The sequence below is a fragment of the Acomys minous genome (genome assembly GCF_964271855.1).
Source record: "Acomys minous genome assembly, chromosome: 16".
Taxonomy (NCBI): Eukaryota; Metazoa; Chordata; class Mammalia; order Rodentia; family Muridae; genus Acomys; species Acomys minous.
In genome coordinates this window covers 6,173,121-6,188,720 of record NC_140498.1, presented here as the reverse complement: position 1 = coordinate 6,188,720, position 15,600 = coordinate 6,173,121, and the positions used below count along the sequence as shown (strand labels likewise).

General features: G+C 44.5%; 1 protein-coding gene across 2 annotated transcripts in view; it reads right to left on the bottom strand.

Moving 5' to 3' along the window:
• DNAH9 (dynein axonemal heavy chain 9) overlaps window positions 1-15,600 on the bottom strand; it is a 318,017-nt gene that overhangs the window by 127,935 nt on the left and 174,482 nt on the right. For both annotated transcript variants that reach the window (XM_084761565.1, XM_084761566.1), the window contains 4 exons: window positions 14,005-14,166; window positions 9,703-9,899; window positions 3,711-3,873; window positions 1,438-1,561 (listed from right to left, as the gene is read on the bottom strand). In XM_084761565.1, coding sequence (XP_084617691.1) covers window positions 1,438-1,561; window positions 3,711-3,873; window positions 9,703-9,899; window positions 14,005-14,166 — 646 coding nt within the window. The remainder of the gene's footprint in view (window positions 1-1,437; window positions 1,562-3,710; window positions 3,874-9,702; window positions 9,900-14,004; window positions 14,167-15,600) is intronic.

Below are 15,600 nucleotides of genomic sequence, written 5' to 3'. Positions count from 1 at the left end.
ACCTGCTTCTCCACTTAAACATTGCATGTGTAAACCACAATCTTGGGCACACTATACCCTGAAGGGGAAACTGCACCTGAGACTGACTCCTGAGCAGCCTTGCATTTTCACTGGGCAAGGCTTCAGAAATCCATCTGCACTTCAACAGAGTTGTCTTTTAAATGAAATAAATTAAAGATGCTTCATTGGGGGAATGAAACTTCAGTTGGCTAAAATCGAACAATGTCAGAGAAGTTGACCTGGCTGGACAGGGGCCAAATAAAGTACAAGGTGGGGCTGGCACCATGCCCAGCATCTCCAACGCTGGAAGTTTCGGAAACTTGATTTTACATTAGGCTTTAAGGAAGACTCGATGTAGGAGGAGAAGTGGATCCCTGTGGGGTTATACTGTAGGCTAAATACTACGATAAGATGTTAAAGATGGCATTTAAGAAGGGGAACATCATCCTGAAACGTAACAGTTATGATATGGGAGAGATGGTGGAGAAACAGCCTAGGACCACAGTCCTAAGACTTCATAAATAAACAGTATGCATTGGAGCAGGAGTGGGCTCTGCAGGAATGTGCTTTGAACAACAGGAAACTGAGGTGGGAACTTCATTTAGGGACATCTGTGTACTGAGTGTTCTCTTGACCCAGGTGAAAGAGTGGTTCTCATGTATGGGGTGGTGTAAGATCCACAAAAGCATGTTCTTTTTGATTGGATTTAATACACATTTATGCAAATGTATAATCTATTGTCATATGCAGAATTTATCAAGTGCATTGGGCCATTTGTGTGCTTTATTTTTTTTTTTTATGAATACGTGTGTGTCTTTAAACATGCATTTTTAAAGGACTTATATAAATCATGAATTCCTACATAAGTAAGACCAACAAAGTAGCAAGAACCTAGTTTTCTGCTTCCTCAGTTGTGGGGCACTTGGTCGTTCCTGTGGACTTCAGTGGAGACTGAGGACACTTACATGGAGAAATTCTCCATCTGTTGCTGCTTCTACTTTTCTTCATCAGGGTTCTGGGTCCTTGCTGAACCCGTGGCTGGCGACTTGATCTTACCCTGCAGCATCAGGGCATCTTCTCCCCCTCTGTTTTCTCCTAACATCTTGCCAGTCTGAAGATCTATATATGCTCTCCCTTTCTCTTTCTCATGGGTAGTCTGAGGAGACAGCATCTACTCTCTGAACTTAGCAAATTCTCAGACACGTATCCACTTTTCCCTTTATCAGATTTTATCCAACAGAGAGTCTCAAAATGACTGCTTGGTCCACAATGAAGACAGACTCCAAAACCCAGCATGGCCCTAAGTTTCAACATCCCTGGGAAGGGCTTGGGCAGTTCAGGCCCTCGCTGTGTTAATGTTTGCTTGCCTATACCCTGACTCCATCTTTAAATGACTCTGACTTTGTTAGAGGTATTCAGATGTAAAGGCCTTCTTACCAGATGCCAGGAGGTCATTGATGAGCACCAGGAACCTCTCATCAGCCACGTGGGCATCGGTCATGAGAAACACGGTACTGAGATTTTTTATCCCAGCCTTCAGACACAGATTGGCCAGGTCCACCTGCAAGGTCACCAATGTCAGAAAGCCATCAAAAAGAGATAGGAAACTCACTCTTTAGAAGTAGAACCATTTTCTTATCTGTTTCAGTTGGAAATAAAGCAAGATGGAAACGGGAGGCAAGGGGGAACACTGCTTTTCAGTAAGAGGCAGGGAGGCATGCCACGTCTTTAGGCATCACTTCAACGGAGATGAGCGGTTAAGACCACATGGGGGGGTGCTCTTAATTCATACAACCATGGTCACCCAGGCACTGCTGTAAGCTTTTACCTGTAAGGTAACCTAGATCTTTTCCAAACGACATATGTCGCCCTTGATCATCTGTTTTACTAATGTCATCAAGTGAGGAAATGACTTGCTTTGGAAGGTGAGCTATCAGGAAAGTCATGTCTGAGGGGCTACCTGTATGAGAATGGATGCATCTCATACCTGCGATGCCTCGTGCTATTATGAATGGCTCCAGAGAAAGAGTATGATTTTTAGAAAGTATGCTGGAGAACACAGACCTAGGTGCAAACACAAAACCACCCATGGGAAACCCAGTCAAAGCAGAAGATAGATGAAATCTGGGGCTAAGAGCCAAACCTCGAATTTACCCAGTGTATCATCTTGGCTCCTTGTGCTGTAACTCGTATAAAGTTGTGCATTGCACCCCTACTGTGTTTCTCTCTCTCTAGTGCCCTTCAGAATTTATTTTCTAACAGCCTCACACATCCTTTTATCATGGAACTTCTGTAGTGATCAAATAACACATCAAAGGCAACCGACTTGTTTTTGGATTAATGGTTCTTATTCCACACTTTTACAGAATGATCTAAGACGGCATTTCTCAGTTGTCATTAGAATCATCTAGAAGATGCTTTGAGCAGCCCCAATGCCCAGGTGGTTCACCACACGAGGTAAATGTGAATAGCTTGGGAAGGGAGGCAGAGGCATGAGCATCATCGGATGAGCCCCAGAGTTCTGGTATATAGCCAAGATTTAGCATGACATCCTTCTGTAAATGCCCGCTTTCCCAATTCACTAGCTTATCTTCAGAAACACTGAGGAAAGATCAAATGTTAACCTGACTTATGATCTTGGATGCAGTCAGTAGTTGACAAACTGGGCTGTGTCTTCAGAGCAAATGAGAGCATGTGCCGCTCGCATCACTGCCTGAGGGATGATGGGGGCAGGTGGGTGGGGTCTGACTCAGTGCTGGCTGGGGTTCTCCCAGGAATACTCAGGGCAGTTCCTGGTGGGATTTATACCATGGCTTTCTCCAGTGATGTGGTTGTGGCTGTGGATACCAGAGGCTGCTGGACAAGTGACCTTTGGAAGTTATCTATCCTGCCTTTCATCACTGTCCAGAGAGTAGATCATGGCCTCTATGTGCCTGCTGTCTGAAACCAGGAAACATCACAGAAGGTCCCAGAGGCAGTAATTATTCCCTGTCTTTTAAAATATGAATTTCTTATACAAATTGTACAGACTGTCGGAATCCTTCCCAAGTCTAGTCTACAGGAGCGGCTAGCAAACTGTGTGCTAGATTTGAGACGGATTGGGGAAGAGCTGAGGCACACTGACGTAAAAGATGACAAGCCCACAAGAGGTTGACCCTGGAACAGACACTGTCCTCAGGCTGAGTCTAGGGAGAACAGGACCCCTCATATTCCCAGCCAAGGAACTAGAGAGAAAATGGACAATTAATGGGATGTGCTGGGTTTGTGGACATAGAGAACCCAGGAAAGATGACAAGAATTGCAGGCAGCTAGAGAAAGGTGGGGTGTTGGTGGTTTCCATAGGAATGCCCCTGCTCATGTGCTTGGATGCTTGGCCATAGGGGGCTGGAGTAGGTGTCGCCTTGTTGGAGGGAGTGTGCCACTGGGAGTGGGCTTTGATGTCTCAAATGCTCAAGCCAGGCCTAGTGTGACTATCTCTTCCCACTGTCTGCCGATCCGGATGTAGAACTCTCAGCTCCCTCTCCAGCGCCATGTCTGTCTGCACACCGCCATGCTTGCCACCATGGTGATCATAGACTAAATCTCTGAACTGTAAGCCGGCCCCGGTTAAATATTTTCCCTCCTAAGAGTTGCCAAGGTTAGGGTGTGTATTTATAGCAATATAAACCCTATTAAGACAAAGGGTCTCCTCCTACGATGGGCAAGCTCACCTTGAAGTCGGGGATTTGGTAGCCTTTGCGCAGGGTGATCTGGAACACATCCATGGAGCTGATGAAAGCTGCCAGCCTCGTCAGACTCTGCTTACCACTTCCACCTACACCAACCAGCAGGGCATTTCCTCGAGGGGACTCCAGGATTCGGTTGATGTGACAGCTGAAGAGGAGCAAGCAGAGAGATGTCACAGAGGCCGCTGTCCAGTTAGAAGCACACAGGGTACAATGGTTGGAGATGAATTAGGAGCTTCTCTTGAAGGCTCAGCTGAACTCTGCGGAGCTTTCCTAGCTTATCCTCAGACGCGGCACCATCTTCTTGCTCAAGTGCACAGAAGTTATCATCGCTTTATGTAAAGCCAGAGGCCCCCAGTGAACTGGTGAGAGTGAGTGACAAGTCCGGGGCAGGTCGTCAGAGCTGGCGGGGTAAGTGATGGGGCTGGAGAGGGACTCGGGGTGACTTTTTTTCTCCTCCCTCACTGAACCTGCTATTGTCCCAGTTTCCTCCTTCTCACCTACTTGTGACTTTGGGCAAAAGATGAACAGTAAGAAAAGGAGGAAAATAGTCAGAGAAGGCTAAAGTTGCTAAGGCAAGGCTAGGAGCGTCTGTCTGCCTCACAGTGAAGGGGAGCAAAGTTAGAGCAATAGGCAGAGAACAGGGAGTCCAGGCTTGGGGCTCTGTCGTCTGGCCCTCCCTGCATGCTGGGGTTCAAGCAATGGATATGTGCAAATGCACTCACTCCCTTGTCGTCTGGCTCTTCCTCTCTGACATGTTAGCACTCTCAGTACCCAGTGCTCCATCCCAGTAGTGGGAAAGTAATCCAGGCCTCCCCTGGGTTTAGGCCATCACCTCTGAAGGAAGCCATTCCCAACCCAAGAGGGTTTCCTCAAATGATATGCCGGCAGCTTCCTCCAGGCTTTCATGCCGCCCTTCCATTGTCTCCACCAGCAGTGGATCTTATATAAGGCACCTAATGGCTTCTCATTATACAAAACATATAAAACATAGGGGAAAAAACACCCCACAATTCTATTGTTTAGCAATAAATCCTACTGACATTAATTTTATGGCCTTCCAGACTAGTGTGTCTGGATGCCTGTGAATATATATTTGGTTATTACATCTGAAATGTCAGTGCGTTTCTATCCTGTAGCTTTTAAATTTTGAGGGTGGCTTATATACTGAGCATAATATTTTGTTTATTTGCTTCGGGTCCTGGTGATCAAACCCATGTCCTCACGATGATAAGTGGCATTCTACCACAAAGCCAACTCCTAAACACTGAGTACAGTGCCCTGAGACCAGTGTTTCATTTAGCAGTAAGCCGTGATGGCTTCTCTAAGCCATTAAGCAATTTGCTAGACCGTGCCTTTGATGGTGGAACACTACCGTATAGAATATCAATATTGCATTGATAATAAAAATACAATAACTTGCTTGTCTTAAATACCCTACCATTGGATACTTAGGCTGTTTCTAATATCTCCAGTTCCAAATAATGTGTTATAACATTTTGTTTATCTCTCTAATCATTTCCTTGGGGTGAGTTTCCTAGATGTAAAGTTGCTGAGCCAAGGCAATTTTTAAATGGCTCTGGAAATTTAATGAAAAAAAAAAAAGTCTCTTCAGAACGGTGGTGCCCATTCGTTCTCTTCTGAAGTAACACCGATCCAATGGCTCCACAGCACTGCAGGGCAGGAACACACTGGGCTGTAAGTCAGCGAATGCTAACATTGGTGATCTTCGGACACAAAGAGTGTGAGAAACAGAGTTATAGTTTTGCATTTCTGGCCAAGAAGCAGAGGATCTATTTGCGATTGGACTATACACACTGCACCCCTGCATCCTTGCCCTTTGTTAATGATGCTACAGTAGATATTCCATATTCATAATAAACAATGGTGAACAATTAAGGTCCTGGCTAAACTCACCATGGAGCTGGTGCTTGGGAGTGGATTTGGAAGATGCATGACATGTATGACTTGGTCATAATCAGCTAAGAGTCATAGCCTCAGCTCTCCTGTGGAACATGTTTGCTGTTGGGATGGCAGCTCTTACATAGGTGTTTGTGTATCACCAATTCATCAGTAGTGTACAGTGGGCATGGAACACACATACACGCACACACACATACACACACTCGCACACACACACACACATAAAATGTATATATACACATATATTTGACAACTTTAAATGCTAAATATTATAGTTTCAGAGGAAGAGGAAGCAGGCTATCTGGATGAGACCTGATAGGGTGTGGTCACATGGTGGGGGAGGACTTCCTCTTCTGTCACAGATCTAGGGGAGGGGAATAGGGTGAAAGAGGGAGGGAGGGGGGAATGGAAAGATACAAGTGAGGGGATAACAATTGGGATGTAATCTGAATAAATTATTTTTTTAAAAAGACAAAAATGAGCCCTGTCTGATCCCTGTGTGGGCTTAACTGTACCTACTCATCCAATTACCATAGTTTGAGCATCTTTCAAAAATTTTAAGTCAAAAATAAAATGGAAGCATACAAATATTATAGTTTTAATTTTAGTTTGATTTCTAGGGACTTGCATACCTTTCAGGTATATGGATCTCAGTGCTCTTCCTTTGTGAATTTCCTGTTGCTGTTTTTCACCAAGGCTCACTTCTAAATTTGTAAGGCCCTTTCATGTGCATTCTAAGTTCACTTCAATTTTTCACTTTCACCCTTTCATTTTCCCCTGATGCCTTAGACATAGAGAAACATTTAGGACTTAAAACCATCTGTCACTGAATTCGGTGTGGTTAAGACTTGTGCGCCTAAATATTCAGGAGCTATTTGTTGGCCTACATTTATTCTTTTATTAGTTTCCCTTTTCATTCCACTTAAGTGATTGTGAAACTTAATGCTCTGTCATTATCAGCTAGATTTACTCTTCTCTCCCCTCTTATTAAACTATTGTTTCCATGGGCCTAGAGAGTTCATTTTGTATCCATTACAGAGCGAGTGTCTAAAAAGTGTGCGTGTTCATTCTATATCCATTATAGAGCGAGCACATTGAAACTATCCAATACAGTTTCATTAAGTTGAAACAACACCCAGTGTCTTGTGCTCACTATCGCATTTGCGGCACTGTTTGTAATCCTTCATTATGCTCCATGCAGGGGATTGTTTTTTTCTAGGTCTGAATTGGTGCCTGGTGGAAAGAGACACTGGGACCAAGCACCCACTCCCTATCTTCTCATGCAAGAAAGGTGAAGGCCAGATTGGATTCCTGGAGGAGAAAGGCAGGCTTAGAGGAAGAATTGGGGTACAACTGGGTCACTGGGCTGCCTGGTGCCCAGCTCTATTGTTGAAAGGCTGATTTCAGCATAGAACGGGCTGTGTTCCTCAATATCTGGATGGGAAATGCGTTGTTAGTCATGAGGTTCCTGAGTTAGAATGGGCAAGTCTGCAGCCGTCAGCATTAGACTCCAGCTGGGGCTTCATTAACAACCGCTGACAAGGCCAAGGGACTCTGAATTTAAATTACAAAATTTAAGAAGAAGATCAATATTCTAGAGGACTCCTGGGCTAGAAAACCAAGACTGACTATGTTAAGCTCATTACTGAATTTCTGAGAGATTAAAAACAAAAGCTGAAGATGCCCCATAGCACAGCTGGGGGCAGCCGATTCTTTGAAAACACACACACACACACACACACACACACACACACACACACACACACACCTGGAGGACTAATAGGACACAGAGCACAAAAGAAGTACATCCAAAGATCTGTGTGATTAATAACTACTGTGATTCTAAGAGGAGAAAAAATGCTGAAAAATATTCTTGAAGAAGGAAAATAAAAGCCAAAGTGGCAAAGAAAAAAGTTGGAAGAAGATCATGCCAAAGTGAAGTAAAAGCTCTAGTGTAGCTGGGTGCAGTGACGCACACCTTTAATCCCAGCACTCAGGAGGCAGAAGCAGGTGGATTTCTGGGAGTTCGAGCCCAGCCTGGTCTACAAAGCAAATCCAGGATGACTAGGGCTATACAGAGAAACGCTGTCTTGGAAAAACAAACAAACGAACATCTAATGTAAAGCCTTCAGCAAGAACAGAATCTGCTGCGGTGGTCAAGGGGGTCATTGGAGCAGCAATCCACTTCCATAAGGAGAGGAGGCTTCAGAGTGAGGCCAGGACACTCCCCAGAATCTGCAGAGACAATATCTAGTCTACAAACATATGCTAGATAGTGGATGGGCGGGTGGGTGGATGTTAAACAAAGTGGAAAAATGAGAAATGCCATACCTGATCAAGGAACATGAAGTGTGGACCTGGCCGTAGCATTTGACCCTAGTGAGTGAGAGGTAGACCTGGGATATGGATAATTGTTTATGTGTCAAGAAAAGCTTGTTGAAGAGAGAATTGGAGGTGAGAAAGTGTGACAGGTACAGACTGCCTTTTTGATACGTTTTGTTGCAAACAAGAGTCGAGAAATGGTGGAATTAGATGAAAAGCAAGATTGGGATTAAGAATAGCTCATTATATTTTTGACAATTGAAAATGTTTGCATATGGTGATACATATGACCCGGAAATTAGTGATGGGGTAAAGTGAAAGGAGGGAGGGAAGGGTGAATAATCATGGGGAGAAATAAGGTTCCTTAGCGGGTGAAAATGGATGGGACCCCGTGACAGGCAGAGTGATCCTCGGGCTGAGACAGGAAGGCCGCTGGGCCCCTGTACGTGGGATGCATGAGGCAGATGGGGTTCAGGTTGCCTACATGTGCACTGGAGGCAAGTGCGAGCATGCTCTTCCAGTCACTTTTGATATTTCAAGAAAGTGAGAGGTAGATTCTCTAGCTGCAAGTGAAGACAGGGCAGGACTGCCAGAGCTTGAGGACAGAGGGCAATCATCTAGTTATCTCAGGAAGCTAAAGGAGATAAAATATGCAGACTAGGGGAGTGAGAGCTCAGGCCACATCTAGAGCCCACCTCACATGTCTGGCCACAAGCATGAACCCACACTAGGCATCATGTTTGGGGCATTTTCTTGAACAGTTGGAAAGTAGATGGAGTAGGAGACAGTGTGGTTTGACTGGAGCTGTGTTTGGTCCCATAGACACACCGTCCAGAGAGTTAGGGAAGCCAAGACTGGGATAGCCATTTGTTAACCAAAAAGACATGGCAGGGAAAGGGGTCCATGAAGATGATAAAGCATCTGGCCCATAAATGGCAGACTTGGTGGAGTTGAAGAACGGCTGCAACTTTGGAGGCTAGCAGAAGGGAAAGATGAATGCATGGCTCACAGAGATGTCTGCAACTCAGACTATGGAAGAGACTTTATCACTAAGAGTCAACACGCTGGGGAAGAATTTGTATTTGACGGGCTGGGACATGTAGCCAAGGTCACAGGAGCCAAAGTGGCCAGGGAAGAGAACGATCAGGATGAAGTGTTGGGAATGAGCGAGGCCACAGGAGAGGAAAGGAAGACTGTCCTATTAAGAGCATGTGTGGTAATACTTAAGTTTTGAAATATATGTGAACTTAGAATAGATGTGCATGTATGTGTGTGTACATGTGTGTGTGTGTGTGTGTGTGTGTGTGTGTGTGTGTGTGTGTGTGTGTAGATGAGGGTACTGGTGCCTCTTTTATGATCCTAAATCTCCTCTTCCTATGGCTCTGTTTATGTATAGGTACAGAAACTGTGAATGTGGAAATAAATCCAAGTCATCTGGAATCCAGTCCTGTGTTCTACTGCCCCCTATGGCCATTGGTGAAACTGCAGCTGTAGCGCTGCCACAGACCATCTTGACCCTCACTGAGGGATAACCTGTGGGTCACTTCTGGCTTTATGGAACTGTACTGGCGTGAAGTGGGAATCTGGTCAAAATACATTGTATGAAATTCTAAAAGAGCTAGTTAAAAACTCTAGAATGGAAAAGAGAAAGTGACTTTTAATAACCAAACGAGACCCGGACACGTGGAAGGCGAAGCCACCAAGGAGAGACAAGGCAGAGATGCACACTCACACGTGGCACACGGCGTCCTCAAAGAGAACCAGGTCCATCACGGCATTCACCTCATTGTGGCTCTCCAGGGCGTCCACCAGAGTCTGGCTCAGGAGCTCCCATGATTGTACAGGCATGTACTTGGGTTCACCAATGCCATTGGCAAAGTGACAATATATGTTCAGGCTTCGGGTCTGCTGCAACATCTCTTCAATATCCTGGTGAGAAGACACAGGCATGAGGATCTTCTATACTTTTGTCAGGTGCCATAGACAGTGGAGACACCAAGCTGATGGATATATCCATCCCAGAAAATTAAGTGCTACATCCGACACTTCCTCTTTGACACTTCCCTAGGAGGTAGACTTTTACTACGGGTTTACCAGCCCAGGAACTCATAAGTGCTGTTTGTTATTCCTTATGGATTAATGGTGGGATGTGCAAAATGGAAGGCATCCACTTTAAAAACGTATAAGAATGTTTTGTGGAACCAAAGGGCAGATGAGGACATGGGTGGATTTCTCTAAGTAGGGCCTCCTTTAGCAATGTTGGATACTGGAGATTATTGCCCAGTGGAATCAATTACTCTACATCCATTTCAATGGCTCTTATTCCCTAACCTATGACGTGGTCATAAGGCATGTTTCCTGTCTCCTGTGAGGTTGGTCCACCCATAGAGAGGGCTTGGTTTCTGAAGAATATGCTAGTAGCTTCCCCACCCTTAGTCTGCTGGTTTATATATAAGATTATTCACAACATTAAAGCATTTAGAGTGGAATATACTGCTTATAAAACTTTCAAAAGGATTCTGCCTATCTTTGTGTCAAATCTTAGCCCAGGACAAACTTTATTGCACTGAATAAGGACTAGTATCATTTGATTAATTAAGCAGAGACAAACTCTTCATTTCTCCATTAGCAACTTATCCCATTATTTGGGAGGTGGTTATTACTATTTTGCATTACAGGGCAAATAGAAAATTATTTGCAATGTCAAAATCTGGATACTTAAGATTTCATGTAGGAGGAAATATTATAGAAGTGATGTATTCCAGGAAGGAAAGCCATGTGGGAAACAGATAACCAGTGGTGACCATTGCCAGGGCTAAGTCATGACAGTGTTAGTCTTATAAACTTCTTGGGCAAGATCCACCAAACACAATGGAGGGAAGCTTGGCCTGCTGTCTAAGAATAAGGATAGAGGGCTAGAAGACCACCTTTCAGATGTGCCCTGATGTTTGAAGGTCTGTTTAGGGCCATAGAAAACTGTAGCCTGTTCCAGCTTTGCTTGTGGTAACAATGGCTCAGACATCTGGGTAGGTAACTGCAGTACAAAAGAGTTGCGTTTTCTAGTTTAAGAAGACACAGCAGGAGCCTTGTCTGGGCTAGTTTTATGTCAACCTGACACAGGCAAGAGTCATTTGAGGAGGGAGCTTTAGCTTAGAAAATGCTTCCATAAGATCAGATTACAGGCTAGCATGTAGGGAATGTCCTTAATTAGTGATTGATGCATGGCAGGGCCCAGCCCATTGTGGGCGGGGCCACTCCTGGACTGGTGGTGGTTTTAGGTCCTATAAGAAAGCAGTCTGAGCAAGCCACATGAAGCAAGCCAGTAAGCAGCCCCCCTCCATGGCCTCTGCATCAGCTGCTGCCTCTAGGTTCCTGCCCTCACTGCTTTTGATGATGAACTGCTACATGAAACTGTGAGTGAAATAAATGCTTTCCTCCCCAAGTCGCTTCTGATCATCAAAGTTTCATCACAGTAATAGTTATCCTAACTAAGACAGGTCTGGAGAGATGGCTCAGCGGTCAAGAGCACTGTATGTCCTTCTAGAGGGCCCAGCCTTGATTTCTAGCACCCACATGGTGGCTCACAGCCACCAGGAACTCCAGTTTCAGGGAGTCCAATGCCCTCTTCCAACCTCCAAGGGCACCAGGCATGCATATGGTGCACAGGCACACATGCAAGCAAACACCCATACACATAAAACAAGCAAGAGAGTACAGGAAGGAATGCAGAAGCACATTTGCCCATCTTGAGAACCAGCTAACATGTTGGTTTGCTCCTGATGGGTTTGAATTTACACTAAGGCTCTATCAGGAGAGAAGCGAACATGCAGTTTTGAAAAGCCTGATCTACAAAGATTCTTTGATGAACAAACAAGTCTCCAGTTTGATGATGATCAGAGCCATGTTGTGCAGAAGGGAGAAAGGAAGCCACCCGATACGGCGAACCAAAGCATCCTTAATAGTGACACTATGTCACACGGAGCTACAAGTTAGGGGACTCGAGGCTTTAAGTGGGGTGGTGGGGGTGGGGTGGAGGCGCTGAATCACTTTGGGAGAAATCTGGCAATTTTGTCTTGATACCTGTGCTAGGATACATGTAGGCAAGGGCCTTCAGCTGTCTTTGCAAGTGTTGCTAGTTAGAATAATGGCTGTGTGAACTATATTTTGGTTCCTGATCAAATGATGTATGTTTTTTTTTAAAATCTAAACCCACATAAGGAGTGTTGTGACTTTAAAGTTCCAACTCAGACCAACTCATAAAGACCAGGCTTGCTTGCAAAGTCAACTGTATGTGCACAAATTGGCTAATTCTGTAGTGCTCACAGGGGACTGTCTATGATGCGAGAGATCTGAACATGAGGCTCTATTAAAAATGATGAGGGAAGTAGAAGGGAGGGTGACAGCCTGTGGAAAACAAGCTGGTTGAAAGGTCTGCTCAGCCCCTACAAGTTCTCTATTCGGACTGGCATGGCTTGTGATGTCCTCAGAGGTGCACCCAGAAGAAAATATGGAGCTGGGTCAGAGTAGGTGCTGCGATGTGCATGTGGGTTGTTCCCCAAAAGTTCACATGTTGGCAGCTGGATCCCTAGTTGGCCATGTGACTGACAGTGGGCTTTTTAAAAGATGGGGTCAGTCAGAAAGTGAATAGATGACTGGGGACACTGCTCCCTGAAGCTCATGATTCTAATCTTGGGCAATGTATTGTTAACTCTTCCAAGAGTGTGTTAGATTGAAAAGTGAGCCTGATTCCTTCATCCCATCTCCTTTCAGCATGCTGGCCCTTCTACCTCTGCACCCGCCATCACCATGAGCACACGCACAGAGACCAAATCAATGGGGTTGTTATCCTATTTTGCACTTCTAGCTTGTAGCGTTGTGTTTCAAATACTCCTAAGTCTAAATTGCCCAGCCCAAGGTAATTGGTTAAAACAACAGAAAACAGGCTAATTCATGAGTATAGAGAGGGCATAGTGTAATTACAGACAGAGTTTGGTTATTTCCAGTTTGTGAGAAAGTTCTATGCTAGTTGCTGGGATAGTTTGACTCTGGAAATGGAAGTGTTCCATTGTCAGTACTTCTCAAAGCACATTTCACATGCCACTCACTCTGTGAGCTGTGGGCTCTTGACAGAGGCAAAAGAGTTTTAGGTTGCGATGTATTTGCAAAGTGGTGTGTGGATTAGGCTGACTCCAGATTCCTGGGTTTAAGTGTTGAATGCACTGGGAGTTTCCAGGTCAGGGGCAGAATACAGAGCCCTTTGCCATTCTTCCCAATTGGACTTCTTTCCAACTACTTAGAAGAACACATGCTGAAGATCACAGTCACAGAAATCTGGTGTATCAGAAGAGGGGGTCCCATGGTGGTCCATGCGTGTGATCCCATGTGTCAGGAAGTGGAGGCAAGAAAGTCAAGAGTTCAAGGCCAGCCTGGGCTGCATAGTGATTCAGATATACAGTGGACTCAAGAACAGTTTAGTTGTATAGAAAAACTCTGCCTCACAGTAAAGGAAGGTGGAGGACAGAGAGGAGGTGGAGAAGGGAAGGGAAGGAGGAGAAAGAGGAGGAGGAGGAAGAGGAGGAGGAGGAGGAGGAGGAGGAGCTGACGAGAGAGCAATCATCTGTAGTTCTTTTCTCTGATTTCTGGACAGAGAAATACATTTTAAGTCATTAATGTAAATGTTGTAAATATCAGAATCTCTCTACATTTCCAGTTATTGATACTTTCAAAAATGGCTATCACAGTCTCAGGATGCTTGCCACCAACAAAGACAGCACATGTGGGAACAGGAAGGGCCTCGGTATCATGTCAACCCGTGTATCAGATACACTCTAAGGATCCTTTTGGGGTGAGGTCTTATGAAAAAACTGTGTCTTTGCCATCATTTCTATTGACTGGGCAAAATGATGAAAGAACTTCTCTTTGTAGCCTAATCCCTGGCTTTCCCTGCCTTAAAGGACTAGGGTGATTTTGGTAACCACCTGCACGGTCATCATTATTTTTCAAATATAGAAACACCACCACAGGCAATACTTACATCAAAATTTTTCTTGAGGATGTCTGTTTGGATTTTGTCAAAAAGACTGAAATCCTTTTCTTCCACCATCTTATCCCGATAAACACGATTTGACTCATGCAGATAGAGTTTCACTAGGTCCTGTGTGGACTTCACACATTCGATGGAAGAGAACAGCATGCCCTTCCAGAGGAACAGACAACAAATAATGTTAACAACGGTGCAGAAGCACGGCAGTTAAAAGAACTTCCCAAAGCAGTGGTTTTCAACTTGCCTAACGTTGTAACCCTTTAGTACAGTTCCTCATAATTGTGGTGATACCCAACCACAATATTATTTTCATTGCTACTTCATAACTGTAATTTTGATACTGTTACGAATCATTATGTAAATCTATTGGGAGACAGAAGTTTGCCAAAGGGGTCACAACACACAGGTTGAGAATCACTGTTCTAGGGCATTTTGTCCAACCTGGGATCATCTCATTAAGGAGTGTGTTACAGGTGGAGGGGAAACTTGAAACGATGACAAAGAGTTTGTGGGGGAAAGACATGTCATATTTCAGTCCTACAGGGTTTGTTTTGCAAATTGACTTTGGCAATGGCTGAACACATACAATCAGAACGATGGCCGATGATAGGGCAGGAATAGCTGGCCTCTGCAGGGCAGCAGCCAGCGTGCTCATCTTACTGGAGTTTCCTTCTGTAACAGCGTGCTCATCTTACTGGAGTTCCCTTCTGTAACAGCGTGCTCATCTTACTGGAGTTCCCTTCTATAACAGCGTGCTCATCTCACTGGAGTTCCCTTCTGTGACATTACAGAGATGTTAATTCTCCATGTCTCTGTCACCTCTCTTTGCTATTGTTATCCAGTGCACGAATATCTGCTTTCGCTGAAGAAGAAGATGGAGGCAGACCTAACTTACGGTCTTCTATCTAGCTTATAACTCATCACCTTACTCACTCCCATTGCTTTCTGGTCCCAGAGGAGATGGAGTCACTTAATGATTTCTTATTATTCATAGAAGAATCCTCAAGCTAGGCTCATTGACACAACATTGTCACAATATTGCTGTAGTCTACTTCTTCATGAACGTCCTCACCATCTTTCCCCATAACACATAGTTTCCACTTTTGATTTTGTTTTTCTGATTCTGCACACTTTTTGTGCCTCCAAGATCCCCTAGATCTGGGGTTGCGGGAGGTTGTGAGCTCCCTAACATGGGTGCTGAGCCCTGAGCTCAGGATCAATACTTGCTTTTAACCACTGACACATTTCTCTAGCCCCCTGAAATAAGTTTATATTGAAACAAAGAGTGGTCTAGTAGTAAATCTTCCACACGTTGTCGTATGGCTTAACAAAACCTTCACCAAGGTTTGTTTTACTAATGGCTGACTAGCTAATAACGGACCAACCCACTAAGATCAACAAAAAAAGACGCAGAAGTTATTTTACAGCTTCCTGTTTTCAGTTATTATATAGGGAGTAACCAAGATAGTGAAGACTCGAGGGGATAAGATACGAGAGAGATGAACCAAATAAGTATTATCGCTTTTCCTCCTCAAACTTTTATCAGTTGACAAACAACAGATACAACTAGGGACAAGGAAGAGACAA